Consider the following 20,109-nt stretch of genomic DNA (forward strand, 5'->3'; position numbering starts at 1 on the left):
GTGGGTGAGAGCTGGACCTGCCCAGCCCAGAGACCCCCAAGCCTGGGCTGAGCCCTCAACATGAGCAGCAGGGGAGGGGCTGTTCTGTTCTGCTCAGGTGAGGCCCCACCTGCAGAGCTGCCCCAGCCCCGGGTCCCGCACAGGGAGGATGAGGAGCTGCTGGAGAGAGCCCAGAGGAGGCCACGGAGCTGCTCAGGGCTGGAGCCCCTCTGGAGCCAGGCTGGGAGAGCTGGGGGTGCTCACCTGGAGAGGAGAAGGAAAAGGAGACCTTTGAGCCCTTTCCAAGGGGCTCCAGGAGAGCTGGAGAGGGACTCAGAAAGGGAGTGATGGGACAAGAGGTGATGGCTTCAAACTGGAAAAGAGGAGAGTTAAATGGGATGTTGGGAAGGAGCTCCTCCCTGTGAGAATGGTGAGGCACTGGCATGGACTTCCATGAGACTGCCCCATCCCTGGAAGTGTCCAAGGCCAGGTTGGATGGGGCTTGGAGCAATCTGGGATGGTGGAAGGTGTTCCTGCCCATAGCAGAGGGTGGAACAGCATGAGCTTTAGATGCTCCCAACCCAAACACTTCCATGATCCTGTTTTGAGCTGATTTGGATGATCTTGTGGAAATGTCAAGGTATTTCCTTGAGCATCACCCTGAGAACTAGGATTCATTATTCCCATTTAGGGTTTGGGCTGGCTGGAGGTGGGTGGGAGCTTGGAGCAACCTTGTCTAATGGAAGGTGTCCCTGCTCATTGTGGAATCCCCTGAACCCTCCCTCAGGGAAATCCCCAGGGCTTTGCCTTGGAAGAATATATCACAGAGTTTTCCTCTCCTAGGCTGAAAGAGAGGACTCAGCCCATGGTGCTCTGCAGCCCTACTGCCAATCTACATCAGATTGCCTCCCCCATTGGCCAGTTGACACTGCCCACCCCAATTATTCATCCCTCATCCACCGTACAGGTTGCTGCCCTTGGCCCTGCCCTTTGCCCACCCCTGTGCCCTCAGGTCATTGGTCACTGACCCCACACTCTGGTCGTGCACACCACATGGTTTTATCTTTATCTTTGATCCCTTTGGCATGGTGGATGCAATAAACCTTCTCTGGAATACATCATACAAAGGCCCTCCTTGTCTTTCCTCTGCTGAGCTGTCTGTGGGGTGTGTGTGTGTGTGCATGGACTGGAAATGGTTGCTCTTGTGGCCTTTCTCTCAGCGGCTTCTGAAGGAGACACCGCAAAGAAGGTTGCAGCATTTCTACCACCCTGCCACGCTGCAACAGCCAGGGCGGGGAGCTGTGTGGGCTTTAGGATCCCTTCCCACATTCTGTGATCATCTCATTCCAACTCCTGCCATGGAGGAGTCTCCAGTGGGGAGCTGGAGCTGGGATGAATCCTGGCGGGATGAATCCTGGCAGTTGGAGCAGGATGAATCCTCCCCAGGGCTGGCACAAGGATGAGCAGCACCCTCTGCCTGCCTGGCTGGGCTCTTACACCAGCTCCTCATCTGTGAGTGGTGGGAAGGTCTGACAACTCTGAGTGGACACAAATTACTCACAAAGGGAAAAAAAAACCCAGCAGCGTGAAGAAATAAGCCAGAGCCCAGAACCTGCCATCAGAGCTCCAGGTTGCCCAGCCAGCTTAGTCATTAGCCCTCTCCAAATTACATCCCACTGCAACCAAATTAATTTGATTAACGCTTGACTGGATTATTCTGTAGCTCTGGGAGGAGCGAGAGGTGAATCAGCCCTGACTTCTCTGCAGTGTGTGTGCTATGCGGGGTGGGACCAGATGGGATTTAAGGTACTTTCCTACTTCAGCCATTCCATGATTCAATGATTGACCTGGCACAGATAAAATATGGAAATGGAGATCAATATTGTCAAGTCCTTGTCATCTAAATGAGCAAAATAAGGAAGGAATGATTGTTTTCATTTGAACCAGTGTTACTTTCCTGCTGTTTTTCTTATTTACCTCCAAATTTCCTTCCAGTTCACCCTCCTGACTTCTGAATGATGTTTACACCAGGCTGCAATGTGTCTTATCCTCCTGTTTGAGTCAAAAATAGCATTTCTGATTCTAAAATTCATAGGTTGGCATGGCAAAGACCAAAAGGTCATGGCCCTCTTCCTTATCCCAGGGAAGAGTCTGAAATCATCTCCTTGTTCCTCATCCCAGGGAAGAGTCCAGGGACAGGTATGGACCCAGGTGGTTCAAAGCCCAGGAGTGTCCCGGGGACACCCTTGGGAAGGTGGCAGAGAGGACAGAGATCTCCAGCCTGTGGAAGCCCAGGAAGCCAAAGGGGCTGATGTCATCCTGCCAAAAACCACAGGATTTTTCTGAGTTCCCTGAATTTTTTTGTGGAGAGGAGCCAAGATGTGCTGGGGTTTATCATTCCCATCTGCTGCACTCATGAAAAAGGGAGTTGAGGGAAATTGCTCTAGTGCATCGCTCTGGGATTAAGGGGTTGGGATTCCCTTTGCCTGCTCTGTGGGGCACTGTGAGAGCTGCTGGATCCCGTCCAGGGATGCCACAATAGACACTGAGGGGCTGGAGCTTGTCCAGAGATGCAAACAGTGCTGGGGAAGCGCTGGAGCACAGGGACAAGGGTCTGGAGAGCTCCTGAGGAGCAGCTGAAGGAACTGGGGAGGCTCAGCTTGGAGAAAATGAGGCTTGGGGGAGACCTCACTCTCCAGAACTCCCTGAAAGGAGGGTGCAGCCAGGTTGGGGTTGGAGGGCAGGGAAAAGTCATTGCTCCTCTGGGGTCAGGGCATGGGCTGTGCAGGATCTTTTGCATAAGAACATGGGAAGAAACTGAATTGGTGCCATGTTTTATGAGCTCCTTAGGAAGTTAACCCAAGTGGCATTTTATTGGCTGTAATTAGGACTGTAATGAGTTTTTAATTGTTACTAATCACCTTTTTGGTGGGAGGGCCTTGGGATCCACCATGTTTTTTTCCCCTGGGTGGGTCATTGTGCAAACATGGAGGAGACTCCCCCCAGTTTGGGCTTGCAGTTGGACAGCTGGGGAGCAGGAAATATTTGCTTTTGTGAAAAGCACTGGTTTGTCACCTGAGAGGAGACCACCCTCTGCATCCCGCAGGCTGGGGTTTGCCTGGCACACTTCTCCTGAGCAGCTGGAGTCCTTTGGGATCTTGAGGATGGGACATTCAGGGGAAGAAATTAAGGAGCAGAGAGGTTAAAGGAGGTTAAAATCGGGGATCAGCATCCTTTGGTCCCCTCTCTGCACTTCAAACAGCAGCACCCCCAGTTCTGTCACCTCCAGCTCAAATGTGCCCTAGAAAATCCTCTGACCTCCTCAGGAGAGACCAAACTCATCAGCTCATGGAAGCAGCTACAGAGTATCTGGCTTGGGAGGAGGTTTAAAACTCCTGTGGGCAAATACATTAACAAAGGTACCTAAAGCTGTGCAACTTCCAAAGAAATTTAGCTAAGGGGAGCTCTTCCCTTTGCATTCCATGCTAGGCTCCTGATGTTTAATCCTCATACTCCATCACCTCTTTTCCTGCCCTTTGGATCCTGCCTTGGGTTCCTTGTGAGTGAATCCACTGCCAGGTTCCAGGGGTGACTTGTGCCGGGATCCAGAGGAGTCTGTGTCCCAGAGCATCATCTGTGGCTGTGCAGAAAAATTTAGGCCCTTCATCTAATTAATATTCACCCCAGCTTTGCTTGGCCAGGTTGAGCTGATATCTGAGCACTTTTCCTGCTGGACTTGGGCCCTGTTGGATGCTGACCCTGCTCCTCTGAACAAAACAGCTGCTGCCACCCAGCCCCATGACCTGGATGAGCTGCCTGGGAATGTGGTGCCTCCCGCTCCCTCCCGGCCCTGTTCCATCCAGGGCTGCCTCAGCTCCAGCTGGGACAGGTAGAGCCGGATTTGCACAACTACGGCAGCGGCATCATCCGCACCTGCTGCTGACAGAGACCATTCCTCCTCTTCCTCCTCCCACCCACTGGGATGGTGGTGCTATGGTGGTGCTTCCTGAGCTTCATCCTCCTTCCACACTCCCTAGTTCTGTCCTTGGAGACAACCCACATTATCTGACCGATTCTGTTGGAGCATGGGTTGAATCAATTCTACCTCTTCCGTGGCCTGGGGACTCAGCTGGACGGGGGCTGGGGTGGACACAGCCACAAAATGTCACAAAATGTCACTGGATGGTTTGGAGCCTGTGCAAGGGAAAGTTCTCTGACACACCTGAACCTGACAGTGACCTCCAGACCCCTCTCACACACCTGAACCTGTCACTGTCCCCCAGGTCCTGCTGTGACACACCTGAACCTGACAGTGACCTCCAGACCCCTCTCACACACCTGAACCTGTCACTGTCCCCCAGGTCCTGCTGTGACACACCTGAACCTGACAGTGACCTCCAGACCCCTCTCACACACCTGAACCTGTCACTGTCCCCCAGGTCCTGCTGTGCAACATTTGAACCTGTCATTGTCTTCCAGATCTTCTGGCATACCTGAATCTGTTACTGTCCTCCCTCCTGCTCTGAAAACTGAACCTGCCAGTGACCTCCAGGCACTGCTCTGACACCAGAACCTGTCCCTGTCCTCCAGGTCAATGGCAATTGACAGGTTCAGGGACAGGGACAAGTCAATTGACTTTCCCATAAGTTATGGGTCAGGATGAGACAGGAGTTTTGGGTAGGGTACAAACCCACCACCGTTGCAGGTCATGGCTCCAGCTGACAATCAGGAGGAAGGTGACAGGAGAAGAGGTGGGTTGTGCCCATGTTTGTGGTAGGTCTCTCTGGGCTGGGTGTTCTCTGCTGAGTCTGATCCATTCAGGATTTGATTTGGGGCCAGAATCAGCTAAAATGGGAACTGTTCTCTGTGTCAGCCTTGGACAAGAACCTCCTGCTGGTCCTGGGGAACCTTGGAGCTGCTTTCCTCCCTCTTCCCCCACAAAACTTCTTGCTGAATGAGTTCTTCCATTTTGGGGGGGGGGGCTCTGCAGGTGTTTGTGACCCCCTGGAGTAAAGACTGGGCTGGTGGCCAAGGAGTTGAGCCCTTCACATGGATTGTTTTCCGTGGGCCATCCTCTGGGAAATCCATGCCAGGGCCTCACTGCTCTCACATTCCTCCGAATTTCTTCTCAATATCCCACCTAACCCTGCCCTCTGGCAGTGGGAAGCCATTTCCCCTTGTTCTGCTACTCCAGGCCTTGTCCCAGGTCCCTCTCCAGCTCTCCTGGAGTCCCTTTAGGGACTGGAGGGGGCTCCAAGGTCTCCTTTCCCTTCTCCTCTCCAGGTGAACACCCCCAGCTCTCCCAGCCTGGCTCCAGACGGGCTCCAGCCTTTGGAGCATCTCCATGGCCTCCTCTGGACTCACTGCAGCAGCTCCACATCCTCCCTATGTTGAGCAGTGCTCTCAGGCCCGTGGTGGAATTGTTGGGATTCTCCTGATCAAGGCCAGGAGTTGGACTTGATGATCCCTGTCTGTCCCTTTCAGAACTCTAGATATTCCAGGATTCTATACCTGTTGAAGTTCTTAAACTGGCCTTCCCCACATCACCCTCAGGCCTTTCCCTCCTCAGGCAGGAGATTTCCTCTGGAACCATCATGGGATGCTTTTTGTGCAGCTTTACCTTTTGTGCACCTGCCTCGTTGTCCCATGCCTGCTTCTTCTGCTGCTGCAGAGGCAACCGCAGCCATTCGGATCCATCCGTAGAGGGATTTACTCAATTGATCGCAAAGTCTGACCTTGATTGGGCTAATTATGAGCTTGGAGTCCAGCCCAGGTGGAGCTGGGTGTAGTCACCCTCCTCCTGCTGATGCTACCCTGGGAGAGCAGCACCGGACCCACTTTGCTGGGATGTCGATAATCACCTTGTTTACCGGATTTGGAACATCTGCCAGAATTAACTCCAGCTGCTTCAGCTTCCTGTGGGACAGGATGTGATTAAAATCATTCTCAACTCACACAGCAGCTTTTGAAGCTGCTGAACACTCTCAGACTCTTTTTTACCTTGGGGACCAAGTGACGAGGTTCCTGAGGTTTCAAACACCTGGAGAGGCCATTCTGATTGTTGGGTCACCTGGAGATCCTCATCAAAATCCTGCCCTGATATAAATGAAAAGAAATTTATATAATGACTGCCATTTCCATTGACCATTTTTTCTGCTGAGAAACATGTGCACATAGAAAAAAAAGTCTCATGTCTCCCTGTGTTTTTAACCTGGAGTTCAACCCAGTTTCCTCCTCCTCCTCTTTTTTTTTTTTCTCCTTTATTTTAATCTTTTTTATTCTCTGCAGGTTGTACTTTCCTCCTCCACCTCCTCCTTCTGAAACCCTTTGGAGATTTTATCTCTGCCTTGTTCCAGCACCTCCCGCCCGAGCCCGAGGGCATCAGCTGTGTGTGGAGACACCGGGACACGCTCAGCCTGTTGGAGATCTCAGGGATCAGAGGCTGATACTTGGCAAAAAAATTAATGAGCTTGTCCTTCATCCATTCGCCACTATTGTTAATAATAACAGCAATAGAAAAATGACTGCAGTGTATTCACAAATCATATTAAATTTAATTAATAAACTTTCACATTATTGTCAGGGAAAGAGGAGATTAACTGATATCCTAAAACTGATATAATAATTATATTGTTATTTTCTGAATTGATGATTTAATATCAAGGGTGTTATTGAGGATATTATAGTCTTACCTTCCTGTCAATCCCAAATCATGAACCATTTATTAAAAGAGATTAAAAGAGTCATCAGGCCCTTGTTAACAGGATTGCAAATTAAAGTCAGCTTTTGGGTTGTTGGTCCCTAAATAAGCCTCCCTCAGGGACAACTCCAGGACTGTCTGACCCTGGAGCTGGTGATCTCCCTCCCCACTCTGGGTGGAATCCACCCTGGAAGCTCCCTCTAGCCTTCTCAAAGTCAAAATTCCAGTCCAAAGTTCTCACCAGGGCATTTCACCTTTTTTTTTTCCTACAAAAATTATCATGTTTTTGACATTTCTTTTCCTGCCTTTGCTGAGCACGGGGAAAGGTTGTGGCCGTTCCCTGCATGGATGTCTCTGTCTCTGGGGAGCTGTTCCTGCTCTTTGAGGGCTTTCCAGCCCTTCCCACACTGATCTTTGCTTCCCTCGCTCTCATTGGATCTTGGACTTGATTTCAACCTCTACCAGGTTTTTCCGTGCTGTCCCAGAGATCCTGGCCTCCACTTCATCTACTCGTGTCCTCCTTCCCCTCCAAATAAAATTCCTCTGTGGTAGCACTCGTTCCTCCTGCTCTGGAATTCTGTGATCCCCCAGCTGCTTCCTTCCATTCGTGTTTTGGAGCAGCTCCTGATGGAGTAGCCCAGTGATGGGTCCTGTTCCTCCTTACCTGCCCTGTCTGGGGCACCCAGCACTGCTCCTTCCCCTCCCTGCACTCCCTGCCCTGGATCCAGCAGAGCGTTTCCATAAAACATTGCTGTTCAACAAAGGCAAAAGAAGATATCCACCACCAAAATCATTCCCAACCACCCGAGCACTGCCTGTCTGCACAGAACAAATACCTCCCATTTAGAGCCTTCCCAAACCCCCTCCAGTTTCAGTTTTCTCACCAGAAACATTCACTATTTACCACAAAGTGTTGAGAATTCATAGGATTCTAAAAATTCCCTGATAGAGGGATTTTTTCCTGTGGTTTAATAGCGACTTCCAGTCTCACCCAGCTCTAGGTCTGTGGGAGGGAAACTCCATCTGATCTCCGTGTGCCCTAAATGATGAATGTGGGATCCACTTTGGACTATCTGTATCATTAGGACAATATATATATTCTTGCAGCTGGGAAGCCTCAGGCTTAAAATAGGATAAACTTTTGGAGAGTACCAATGTTTCACCTCTTGTTCTGCAAAAAACACAAGGTTTTTGACATTTCACTCCTTTTTTTTTTTTCTTCTCCAAGTCCTTGCTGCCTTTGCTGACCACAGGGAGAGGTTGTGGTTATTCCAGGGACGGAGGGGGGGAGAAAAGGAAAGTCTGCGGGCTAGAGGCATCTTTATGAGTGTGTCTGTGTCATCCCAGCCCCAGTTCCAAGTGACTGAAGGCCCTAATTATGCAGGAACTTTGGCAGCTGGAGATCAAGATCTCTCTCGTGCTCATTTATCTCCTTCATTGGGGCAGTTATTAAATTTAAATACAGTATTTCTTCATGTGCTACTGTACGGTTCTGGCAGTACTTCTTAAATAGTCAGAAGTGCATTGATGTCCTTATTTATTCACTCTGTTCTGCCAGTGGGTCTTGCCAAGATCCTTCATTTGTACTTAGGATCCGGTTTTCCGAGACACCCTCAGGATTTTAGTAATTTTGGCTTTTGTGTTTTCGATAGTTCTTTTTTCCCCCTTTTCTTTTTGTTATTTTTATTTCTATTTTCTGAAGAGTTTATGACTGCCTCATCTCTGGAGGTGCTCAAGAACAGATTGGATGGGGCTTGGAGTGACCTGGTCTGGTGGAAGGGAGACCCTGGAGTCCCTTCCAGTGCCCAAAGGGGCTCCAGGAGACCCGGAGAGGGACTGGGGACAAGAGCCTGGAGAGAAAAGACAAGAGGGAATGGCTTCCCACTTCCAGAGAGCAGGGATAAGTGCAATATTGGGAAGAAATTCCTCCCAGAGAGGGTGGGGAGGCCCTGGAATGGATTTCCCAGGGGATGCTCCATTCCTGGAAGTATCCAAGGCCAGGCTGGACAGGGCTTGGAGCTCCCTGGGACAGTGGAAGATGTCCCTGCCCATGGCAGGAACTAGATGAGCTTAAGGTCCCTCCCAACCCAGACCATTCCATGACCTTATTTTGAGCTGATTTAGATTCTTTGGGAATGTTGAGGTGTTTCCTTGAGCATCAGCCTGAGAACTGGGATTTATTATTCCCATTTAGGGTTTGAGTTGAAAATGGACAGAGGTGGATGAGGGTGATGGAGTTTGGCAGGTTCCTGCCCCAGTTGTGCTCAATAATCTCCAGTTTGGGTCTGTCTCTAAATTTCTGGATGTTTCCAACATGTCCATCCTGGTGCTCTTCTGATTCCCTCATTGTCCACAAAAAGTCACACTAATGTCACTGTCTCAGAGGCTTTTCCAGGTGGGAGGAACTTCCCCACCTGCCCCAGGGACTGCTAAGGATGGCCAGAACAACACAGGGGCCCTCAGTCCCTGCTCCAACAGCTGCACAAGCGGCCCAGAGGGGCAATTTTAATGGATGAAGTTTTGGGAAGCAATTTAAACTTATCCTTAAATCCCAAGACAAAGAGCCAGGTTGACCCTGTGGTTGTAACACCCTGGTCCTGTGAAAATCCATCTCCCTGGGAAGGATGATGGATGAACCTTTGATCCCTTTGTGCCAGCTGTGTCTGAAAGTGGAGGGAATGACAGGAAGCTCCCATTTCATCCTCAGGATGCGTGGACATCTCTTGGGATGCATCCCTGTTTCTGGAGCCAGCTTGACAGGTCCAGGTGTGGTTGGGATGTGCTGCCAAGGCTGATCCAGTGTCAGCTCCGATCACAACAGCTGCCCACACTCTGGATTACGGCACGTGGGGTGGGATGGCTGCTCTCCTCACTCGGGCTCTGGGCTCCAGCTGCTACAGCAAGCTCAGAATTCACACCTGGTTCACTTCAGCTGCTGCACAGGGCAGGATTTTGGCGTGGGCCCTCTCCCACAGGGAGCTGTGGCTGCTCACTCTCTGGGGTCACAACACTTCTTTCCATGGTCCATGGGGATTGCCTGAAGTGTTGCCCAGTGCAGCTCTGGAATGAGGCACGTGCAAAGTGGGAAGAGGAGGGGTGGAAAGGGGAATCACACTGGAGCCAGCACCAGCCCTTCTGAATCACAGAATCATTTAGGTTGGGATCATCAAGTCCAATGATTTCCTTGGCACTGCCAAGGCCACCATGGACTGTGTCCCCAAGTGCCACATCCACACATTTCTTGGACACTTCCAGGGATGATGACTCCACCCCTGCCCTGGGCAGCTGTGCCAGGGCTGGACAACCCTTTCCACTAAGGAATTCCCCCCAATTTCCAACATAAACCTGTCACAATTTGAGGCCATTTCCTCTCATTCTGTAACCCATAACGTGGGAGAAGAGTCAGACCTCATCTGGCTCCAACCTCTCGGGTTTCCTGCAGTCAGGATGACCATGAGAGTCTTTTTTTCCCAGCCCGGCAGCTGAAGAAAGAGTTGTAGTTCTTCAGCCCGTGTTCACAAGGTTGTTTATTATCTAATATCTAAAATATTTTCTTCCCAAGCTGCAGAAGTCTGGTCTGCAGGTCTGCCAAGTGCACACTGCCCTGGGCTGGTGCTGTCTTACTATACTAAAAACAATGTGTACTTTACTTACAATTATTTTCCAATACCTATCACCTATGTTAGACAGTCTACTTTTACTCTAAACCAATCCAAATATGCTAACATCACCCAGAAGATGGAGACTAGGAAGAAGAAGGAAGAGTGGCAGGACAATGCCCAAATTCCTCCATCTTGTCTCCTAGACCCCCATAGTAAAATTCTTCAAAATCCCACCTTTCACCCTGTGACAACTGTTATTGTGCTACTTAAACTTTTGTGACTTATAATTTTTCATACAAAGTTGCTTATTTGCTCCATGGGTTAAGATTGAATTCCCAAGTGTCTTTGGCTTCCTGCCAGGGGCCCATGTCACCCCGGGCACCCCTCTGGGTCTTCTGACACCAACCTTTCCAGTCTCCTTTGGGAATTCCCTCCCCTCTCCCCTGCTTTTAAAATACTGATAATTGCACCATTTTTTAATGTTCACCGTAATTAATTCCTGCAGGAGACAGAATTCTCCATCCAAGTCAGATTTTTATGCAGGTTTATAAAAAGGGGGAAATCAGCTGGAGATCTGGTTGAATTTCTTCAGGAAATGTAGACTGATTAAAATTAATAAAAAAAATGACACAGAAGGAAGATCTGAGATACCAATTTGGCATTTCCTGGTGTAAGGTGAGGGAGGGGATTTTGGTAGGGAAAAGTGGATTTCTCAGCTGTTTTCCTGAAAAACACTGTGTTTCCAGGTGAGAAAAGTCTCTTTGAGCATCCAAAGTCTTGTCCACCTTGAGATACTCCAGCTGTTTTAATAACCTCCAGCTACAAACCCCTAATTTAGGGAATTTATGAGGCACTTCCCAAATGGAGCCAGGATTGCACAGCCCTGACCACAGAACCTCTATGTGATGGATTCTCAGCCTGGCTTCATCCAGCTCCTTTGGGAGGAAGAGAATCCTGCCAGGTGAAGTCCAGCTCCTCCTAAAGTCATGTAAGGGTCAAAGAGGAGGTTCTTCCCATGGGGATGTGGTTCCAGAGGTGGTTTTAGAGGAACCACATCTGGTGACTTTTCAAGAAATTAATCCAGGCTGGAGCCTCCAAGTGGTGCTGCCGGCAGTGGGGTTTGGTTCCCAAATGCTTTTCCATATGCCCATAGCCACTGAATGTTTGAAAGATGGAGTCTGGCACAGAGATGGGGAGAGGGGTGGATCTTCCCTGTGAGAAGCAGAAGTTGCTCCTGGGATATTCTGGGAAAGAGAGAACAGGAATGTGAAGCAAAGGGTGCAGCAGGTACTCCTGGTGATGCAGTGAAGGGAGGTCAGACACCCCCAAGGACCATCAAGGTCTTGTGCCCCTTGAAATACCAAAAGAGGTGGGGAAATATGGGAGAGCATGAGCTGTGGGGATGAGCAGAGGTAACTGTAATTACGGATGGAGGTTAATGAGATAAGGAGATCCGTCAGCAAAGCTCATGAGTCAGGCAGGATTTGGGGAATTTCACAACTGCCCCACTGGTGTTGGTGTTTATCTGACCTCTCTGGGCAGCCATTAATTGCTGCCTGATGAACCAAACCCAATAACAACATTAGAGACCTGCTAATTACTACGGAATGGAGATGAGCTCCTCCAGAACGTATAAAGGAGAACTTCCATACTCCTCTAAAGTAGCTGAGGATCCTTCATTCTCATTTCTCCTCCAGTTTCACCACTTCCTCCACCGGCTCTCCCACCTGGAAGTGCTGCCATGAGACGATATTTCTCCGGATATGGGAACGGGAGTTTCAGTTCTTCTTCTGCTCACTGCGGGACCTTGGGTGGTGGAGATGGGAGATTCGGAGGGTTTGGGCATGGGTATGGCAGCAGGAGCCTCCACAACTTTGGAGGGTTCAGGAATGTCTATACTGGTGGAGGCTACGGAGGAGAAGGAGTAAGATATGGGAGATGCCTTGGGTTTGGTGGCTGGAGACAACCTGAGACGGGCTTTGGTGGAAGAGGATATTTCGTGGGAGGTTTTCAAAGTGGTAAAACAGGGCTTGGTGGCACCTACAGAGGAGGTTCAGGCAGGGAGGTAGTCAGAGGAGGTCTTGGTGTAGGGGAACAAGGGGCTGGACAGGGATTGGGACAGGCTGGAATTCTCCGAGGCATTGAGGAAGTCCATGTCAACACCAACTTGCTGAGGCCAATACGGCTCCAGGTGGACCCCGAGTTCCAGCGAGTGTGCTCAGATGAGAGGGAGCAGATCAAAGCTCTCAACAACAAATTTGCATCATTCATCGAGAAGGTGAGTCCTGGTCTCTGTGCTGTTATCTGGGAAGGGGGAGGTGTAAGGCAAGTGTGAGTCATGGGGACACCTTCATGTTCCATCTTTTCCCCACAAAAATCCCAGCATTGGCTGAATTCCCACAGGCTGTTGTGAAGCTCACAATGGGTCCCTGTAAACACCGCTGGGTAAATCACTTTTTGCCTTGGGGTAAAAGTCTTGAAGTTGTCTTTTGTGGCAGGACAGTAAACTACTGAGATGTCACTGGCACATAGACTCACTCCTCTTTGGAAGAAAGGGGTTTCTGGGAATATATATTCCTATGTTCTGGTGCCTGGAGGTTGTTGATGCCAGCAAGACAAATGGGTGAGGGACTTGGACATCTTGATGAGTTGATATTTATTTCTCAGGCAAAGCCAAACTTTGCAAGAACAGGCTGATTTAGTGCCTCTCCTTGCAGGTATTTGCACTTACCAGAAATTGCAAGTGAATTCAATTTCTCTGAATTATTAAACAAATCACTTCTTGGTTTGGAACCCCTGCCCTCTACTAGGTGGTCCATCTTCAGCTTTTTCATTACTTTCCATCTCTCCAGTTTTGTCTTCTCTCCTGCTTCTACTCAAACCAGCCACGAAAGCTTTTCCAACTCACTGGTGTCTGGAAGGTGTCTCTGTCTATGCTTCTCTCTTTTACATGTGGGGACTTCAGGGTTTCCTATTTCACTGGACAGAAGGTGCTGGTTACACTGAGGAGGTTTAGGATTCCATCGCCCTGAAAAATTAGAATGTCTGTGACTCTTCTTTCCCTTCTAAACTTTTGGGTATCCAGCTTATCACCTGGTCAATATTATAAAATCGTGGAATGATTTGGGCTGGAAGGGGCCTTAAAGCTCATCCAGTTCCTGCCATGGGCAGGGACACCTTCCACTGTCCCAGGGAGCTCCAAGCCCTGTCCAACCTGGTCTTGGATACTTCCAGGAATGGAGCATCCCCTGGGAAATCCATTCCAGGGCCTCCCCACCCTCTCTGGGAGGAATTTCTTCCCAATATTGCACCTATCCCTGCCCTCTTGTCTTTTCCCTCCAGGCTCTTGTCCCCAGTCCATCTCCAGGTCTCCTGGAGCCCCTTTGAGCACTGGAAGGGGCTCCAGGGTCTCTTTTCTCTTCTCCTCTCCAGGTGAGCACCCTCAGCTCTCCCAGCCCGTCTCCATGGCAGAGATGCCAACTGGAGACATGCAGCCCCTCTGGATCTGCTTCACCTTCCAGGTTCAATGTTTGGAGCGGCAGAATCAGGCACTCTTGGCCAAGTGGGAACTTCTGCAGCAGCAAAGCTCTGGCCCTGAGGAGAGAAGAAACATCAACAACTTCTTCCAGTCCTACATCACCAACCTGCAGCGGCAGCTCGAGACACTCCAGAGCCAGAAGGAGCAGCTGGATCCCGAAGCCTACAACATGCTCCAGCTTGTTGAGGATTACAAAAACAGGTGAATAGTCACAAATCTGGGAAAACAGGTGCTGGGATTTTCCCAGGTGATGCTCATATGCCCTTGGATTGCAAAGCTCAGCTTTGCATCTGCAGGAGTTGGGAGTTTCTTAGCCCTGCACTGCTGCAGGTGCATTATGGGGCTTGACTTTGATGCTGGAAGAGTTTGGTAAGGGTTGAAATCCCAAAAATGAGAGGAAAACCAAAGTTTGCAATGATCTCTCCCATCCTTTTCCTTCCCAGACTCCCCCTTTTCTTTCTCCCCCCTAGCAGTGAGTGACCCAGGATTCCACTCACAGGGCCCTGGTGGGAAGGGACAGAGCTGAACTTGGGGTCAGGTTGGGAAGAGTTGTCACCTTTTCTGGCTTACATAATTTATGTCCACCCACAGCTCTGAAAAATAGAAAGTTTAGTTCAGAATTACTAAATTTAGAAGTGATCTGTATTGACCCGATTTTTTGGGCTGTTTAGTGCATCTTTTTGCAGAGGGTTTGCACTTGCCAGAAATTGCAATTAAAGTAAAATGAAAACTCAACACTTTCAGCCTTTGAGTGATTATGTTGTTTACTTGTCCACCTGACTTAACAACTAATATCAATAATTAAGGGTAATTGATATATTAATTAAATTTATTAATTAATAATAGATAACAGATAGATAATATATTATAGATAATAGATAATAATCTACCTCCTTTTGTCCTGCAGATTCGAGGATGAGATCAACAAACGCACGTCCAAGGAGGAGGAGTTTGTGGAGCTTAAAAAGGTGAATTGACCTGAGATCCTGAGTAAATCAAAGCCTTAGAAATAAAACAATATCTGGGTGGTTGCCAAGGTTCTCAAAAGCTGAAGTTTTTGCTGAGTTTGTCTAATTTTAACCAAACTAACTGAAAGCCACAACAAGACTGAGGAGGGATTATTTCCTCTAGAGAATGAATTGGTCCTTTGTAGGACAAATATCTAAAAAGTGCTGTTTTTTCCGTATTTACTCAATCCCAGTCCAGGTGGAATATTGTTATTAAGTTAAATAATGTCTGTAGATGGTTTAGAAAACTAAAACTATCTGTGAAGATAAAATTTAGGCAACTTTTTACTAGAAGTATGAATAAAAATTGTGTTTTCCCATTTCTCATGTTCCCCAGGAACAGATTTTTTGCTGTAGCTGTGGTACTCATTTCCCAGCCAATTTTTTAATCTTAAATGCTTTCCTTTTGTTCCCCTTGCTTTTCAAATGAAATCTGAGATCTCTAGGCCATTATTTGATTCCAGGAATGAAGGCTTTACGGAAATATCCCAAGAATTGCACTTCAGTGTAGCATTTGGGTCAACAAAATGCGAATATTAAAATATTTTGGTTTTTTTTTTTACAGGAACTGGATAGTGCCTACATGGGAAAAATGGAGTTTGATGTCCGAGTGGATATCCTGAGGCAGGAGCTGGAGTTCCTCCGGTGTTTATATGAAGCTGTGAGTGATTCAAATCTTACCCGCAGGTCTTGAAGGACACACCTTGTGGAGATTCCCAGAAATTTTGCTTGGGTGGGATTTTTTGGCTTTGAGAGTTAATTATCCTTGGCCTTTTGTGAGTGAAAAGGGGACTGGTGTGTCCTGAAGGCTAGAAGACCTTGCAAATTACAAATGGTGGGGGTACAGTGGTACCTGAGGGCTGCAGGTGGAGAAATTCCAGTGGGAAATTGGCCACAAGGTCCCATTTTTTCCTCACAAAGACCTGGACTGACCACAAGGACTGTTAAAATCCCTAATCTGGTTTTCCCTGCAGGAGTTGTCCCAGCTGCAAACGGTTGCTGGGAACATTGATGTTATTCTGTCCATGGACAACCACAGGGACCTGAACATGGATGGAATCATTGAGGAGGTCAGGCAGGAATATGAGGGGATAGCCCACAGGAGCACGGCTGAAGTGGATGCCATGTACCGGGGCAGGGTGAGTGCACGCCAGGGAAACAGGAACACAAATCTCCTCATTGGAAAAGAAACCAAAAATATCTTGTGTCCTCTTCCCATCAGTACCAGGACCTGCAGAACATGTGGGTGAGTCAACGAGAGCAGCTGAGGAACAGTCACCAGGAAATCCAGGAACTTGCCAGGCAAATCCAAAGACTCCAACCAGAAATTGAAATCGCAAGGAAAAGGGTAAAGCTGATATTTTCCACCAGGACTAATGGTTTAAGCCCCTTTTCCGTGGGATCTCAGTGCAGTATGTAGCAGCCAGTTGTTTGGAGGCAAACTTAGGGATGGAGTTTTCTCTTCCAATTGAAGCAGATTTATATTTTTTGGATCTATATTGGGTTTTAGTTGTGTTAGTTTACCCAGTCCAATGTATTTTTGCTGTTCTGTCACTGAGGAAAGCATTTTGATTTCCAAGGAATGCCAGGAGGGTGTGAAAATTATGGGATTTGGGGGTTTTCCTGTGCTGGGATAGGAGTTGGATTCGATGATTCCTGTGGTTCCCTCCTGCAATGGATATTCCACGATTCTCTTATAAAATCCTCCCCACAGATGGGACATGGTCACATTCCCTTTGTTCCCTCTGCAGAATTCCAGCCTCCAGGACTCCATTAAAGATGCTGAGCACCGTGGGAGCTCGGCCGTCAGGGATGGCCAGGAAAAGCTAGAGGAGCTGGAAAATGCCCTCCAACAGGCCAAGGATGACCTTTCTCAGCTTGTCCACGATTACCAGGAGCTCCTGAATGTGAAGCTGGGCCTGGACATTGAGATTGCCATGTATCGATCACTCCTCGAGGAGGAGGAGAACAGGTGGGGGCAAAATCCACCCTGGGTGAAGCACCCAGACAAAGCAGCATGTCCATGGATCTGTCACTAGGATCTCTGGGATGCACTGGGCCTGGGACGAGTCACCTTTCTGCAGATCATTGATAAAGACCGACCTGAATTTTAATTCTGATTTTATTGGCTGCCTTACCTCAGTGTCACTTTTCCTCCACAGGATCCAGGAAGGATCACCAGCCACGATCTGTGAGTATCCCAATTTTCTCAGGTTTTTTTTACAGGAAACTATTCCTACTTTGTGGTCTTGACACCATTGGAACAAACTGTCCCAGTTCCTATCCAAATTCAGGAAAGGATGCAAAGGGGAGTTTGTGAACACACATTAATGTAACAAGTGGCTTTGGAATTATTGGCTAATTCCTAATAAATTTGGAGGAAATGGGAAACACCACATTTAACCCATAGGTCTGTTTGATGCAGGGTCCAAGGGAAGGAAATAAAAACTAGTCCTAAAATTTGTGTGAAAGATAAGGAAGCTGAAGGAGAGAGAAACACAGACTTGGCCTTTGTAAAGGATAGGCTGCACTGAGTGTTCATGGGTGAAATAAGACATAAATGATGTAAAAAAAAAAAAAAAGCTAAACCACCAAAAAATGAGAAAATGTTCCATAGGTTAATGTCTACTAAGGGAGATTCTTGTTGGCCCCTTCAAAGATAAGTCCATGATCAACAGGGTAGGAAGGATGATGTTTAAATCAGCCCTGCTCAGAATTTTCTGAGGTAAAAAGGATAAATTGAATGTAATTTCCATTTCTTCCAGGTGTCATTGACCACAATGCCAGAATTTCTGGAGTTTTTGGAGGCATAAAGAATGTGAAGGGGAGAATGAGTTCTGATGGTACCAGTGGGAGCAGAACAAAGGGGCCAGTCACTGGAGGGGGAAAAGGTGGAAGCTCTGGAGGGGGTGGATCCAGCTTAGGTGGGGGTGGGTCTATCTCTGGCGGTGGAAAAGGCACAGGCTGTGGAGGAGGAGGAAGCTCCGGCAGTGGAGGCTCCATGTCCAAGGGCGGCAGCAGTTCTGGAGGGTGGGGGTCTAGCTCTGGTGGTGGTGGTTCCATTTCTGGAGGTGGGAAAGGCTCAGGATCTGGAGGAGGAGGAGGAAGCTCAGGCAGTGGAGGCTCCATGTCCAAGGGTGGCAGCAGCTCTGGAGGGTGGGGGTCTAGCTCTGGTGGTGGTGGTTCCATTTCTGGAGGTGGGAAAGGCTCAGGATGTGGAGGAGGAGGAAGCTCTGGCAGTGGAGGCTCCATGTCCAAGGGTGGCAGCAGCTCTGGAGGGTGGGGGTCTAGCTCTGGTGGTGGTGGTTCCATTTCTGGAGGTGGGAAAGGCTCAGGATCTGGGGGAGGAGGAAGCTCAGGCAGTGGAGGCTCCATGTCCAAGGGTGGCAGCAGCTCTGGAGGGTGGGGGTCTAGCTCTGGTGGTGGTGGTTCCATTTCTGGAGGTGGGAAAGGCTCAGGATCTGGGGCAGGAGGAAGCTCAGGCAGTGGAGGCTCCATGTCCAAGGGTGGCAGCAGCTCTGGAGGGTGGGGGTCTAGCTCTGGTGGTGGTGGTTCCATTTCTGGAGGAGGGAAAGGCTCAGGATGTGGAGGAGGAGGAAGCTCAGGCAGTGGAGGCTCCATCTGTGGAGGAGGAGGAAGTTCAGGCAGTGGAGGCTCCATGTCCAAGGGCGGCAGCAGCTCTGGAGGGTGGGGGTCTTGCAGTGGTGGTGGTGGTTCCATTTCAGGAGGCGGGAAAGGCTCAGGATCTGGAGGAGGAGGAAGCTCAGGCAGCGGAGGCTCCATCTGTGGAGGAGGAGGAAGTTCAGGCAGTGGAGGCTCCATGTCCAAGGGTGGCAGCAGCTCTGGAGGGTGGGGGTCTTGCAGTGGTGGTGGTGGTGGTTCAATTTCAGGAGGCGGGAAAGGCTCAGGATCTGGAGGAGGAGGAAGCTCAGGCAGTGGAGGCTCCATCTGTGGAGGAGGAGGAAGCTCAGGCAGTGGAGGCTCCATGTCCAAGGGTGGCAGCAGCTCTGGAGGGTGGGGGTCTAGCTCTGGTGGTGGTGGTTCAATTTCTGGAGGTGGGAAAGGCTCAGGATCTGGAGGAGGAGGAAGCTCAGGCAGTGGAGGCTCCATCTGTGGAGGAGGAGGAAGCTCAGGCAGTGGAGGCTCCATGTCCAAGGGCGGCAGCAGTTCTGGAGGGTGGGGGTCTAGCTCTGGTGGTGGTGGTTCAATTTCAGGAGGCGGGAAAGGCTCAGGATCTGGAGGAGGAGGAAGCTCAGGCAGTGGAGGCTCCATCTGTGGAGGAGGAGGAAGCTCAGGCAGTGGAGGCTCCATGTCCAAGGGTGGCAGCAGCTCTGGAGGGTGGGGGTCTAGCTCTGGTGGTGGTGGTTCAATTTCTGGAGGTGGGAAAGGCTCAGGATCTGGAGGAGGAGGAAGCTCAGGCAGTGGAGGCTCCATCTGTGGAGGAGGAGGAAGCTCAGGCAGTGGAGGCTCCATGTCCAAGGGCAGCAGCAGCTCTGGAGGGTGGGGGTCTAGCTCTGGTGGTGGTGGTTCCATTTCTGGAGGTGGGAAAGGCTCAGGATCTGGGGGAGGAGGAAGCTCAGGCAGTGGAGGCTCCATCTGTGGAGGAGGAGGAAGTTCAGGCAGTGGAGGATCCATGTCCCGAGGTGGCCAGAGCTCCGGTGGTTATGGATCGGCGTCTGGCAGTGGCAGATGCAGCCCCCAAAGTGGGGGCATGAGCTCTGGAGGTTGGAGTAGCTCTGGCAGAAGAGGATCTATATCTGGAGGTGGCCAGAGCTCTGGTGGTTATGGATCTGACTCCAGTAGCGGAAGATGCAGCCCCCAAAGTGGGGGCATGAGCTCTGGAGGTGGGAGTAGCTCTGGCAGGAGAGGTTCCATGTCCGGAGGTGGTCAGAGTTCTGGTGCTTATGGATCAGGATCTGGGAGTGGCAGATGCAGCTCCCACGGTGGTGGGATGAGCTCTGGAGGTGGGAGCAGCTGTGGCAGAAGAGGCTCCATGTCTGGAGGTGGCCAGAGCTCTGGTGGCTATGGATCTGGCTCTGGGAGCAGCAGATGCAGCTCCCACAGTGGGGGCATGAGCTCTGGTGGTGGAAGCAGCTGTGGCAGAAGAGGCTCCATGTCTGGAGGTGGAGGACAAGGAAGCTCTGGCAGTGGAGGCTCCATGTCTGGAGGTGGAGGACAAGGAATCTCTGGCAGTGGAGGCTCCATGTCTGGAGGTGGAGGACAAGGAAGCTCGAGCAGTGGAGGCTCCATGTCTGGAGGTGGCCAGAGCTCCGGTGGCTATGG

General features: G+C 49.9%; 1 protein-coding gene across 1 annotated transcript; it reads left to right on the forward strand.

Annotated features, from left to right (window-relative positions):
• Positions 1 to 12,101: 12,101 nt before the first annotated feature.
• LOC135287775 (neurofilament medium polypeptide-like) lies at positions 12,102 to 19,541 on the forward strand. Its single transcript, XM_064400991.1, has 10 exons — positions 12,102 to 12,129; positions 12,420 to 12,559; positions 13,803 to 14,020; positions 14,727 to 14,787; positions 15,392 to 15,487; positions 15,801 to 15,965; positions 16,578 to 16,798; positions 16,989 to 17,017; positions 17,592 to 17,698; positions 17,784 to 19,541. The coding sequence occupies exons 1-10, from the start codon at positions 12,102 to 12,104 to the stop codon at positions 19,539 to 19,541; spliced, it is 2,823 nt and encodes a 940-aa protein (XP_064257061.1).
• Positions 19,542 to 20,109: the final 568 nt, after the last annotated feature.

This window comes from Passer domesticus, chromosome 31 (assembly GCF_036417665.1).
Source record: "Passer domesticus isolate bPasDom1 chromosome 31, bPasDom1.hap1, whole genome shotgun sequence".
NCBI classification, from domain to species: domain Eukaryota; kingdom Metazoa; phylum Chordata; class Aves; order Passeriformes; family Passeridae; genus Passer; species Passer domesticus.

Excerpts from the sequence above, each read along its gene's own strand:
- LOC135287775 (XM_064400991.1), top strand. The coding sequence starts at position 12,102 with ATGGGAGATTCGGAGGGTTTGGGCATGG. Across the intron at positions 14,021-14,726 it reads GTTGAGGATTACAAAAACAG|ATTCGAGGATGAGATCAACA; the intron begins GTGAATAGTCAC and ends TTTGTCCTGCAG. Across the intron at positions 16,799-16,988 it reads CTCGAGGAGGAGGAGAACAG|GATCCAGGAAGGATCACCAG; the intron begins GTGGGGGCAAAA and ends TTTCCTCCACAG.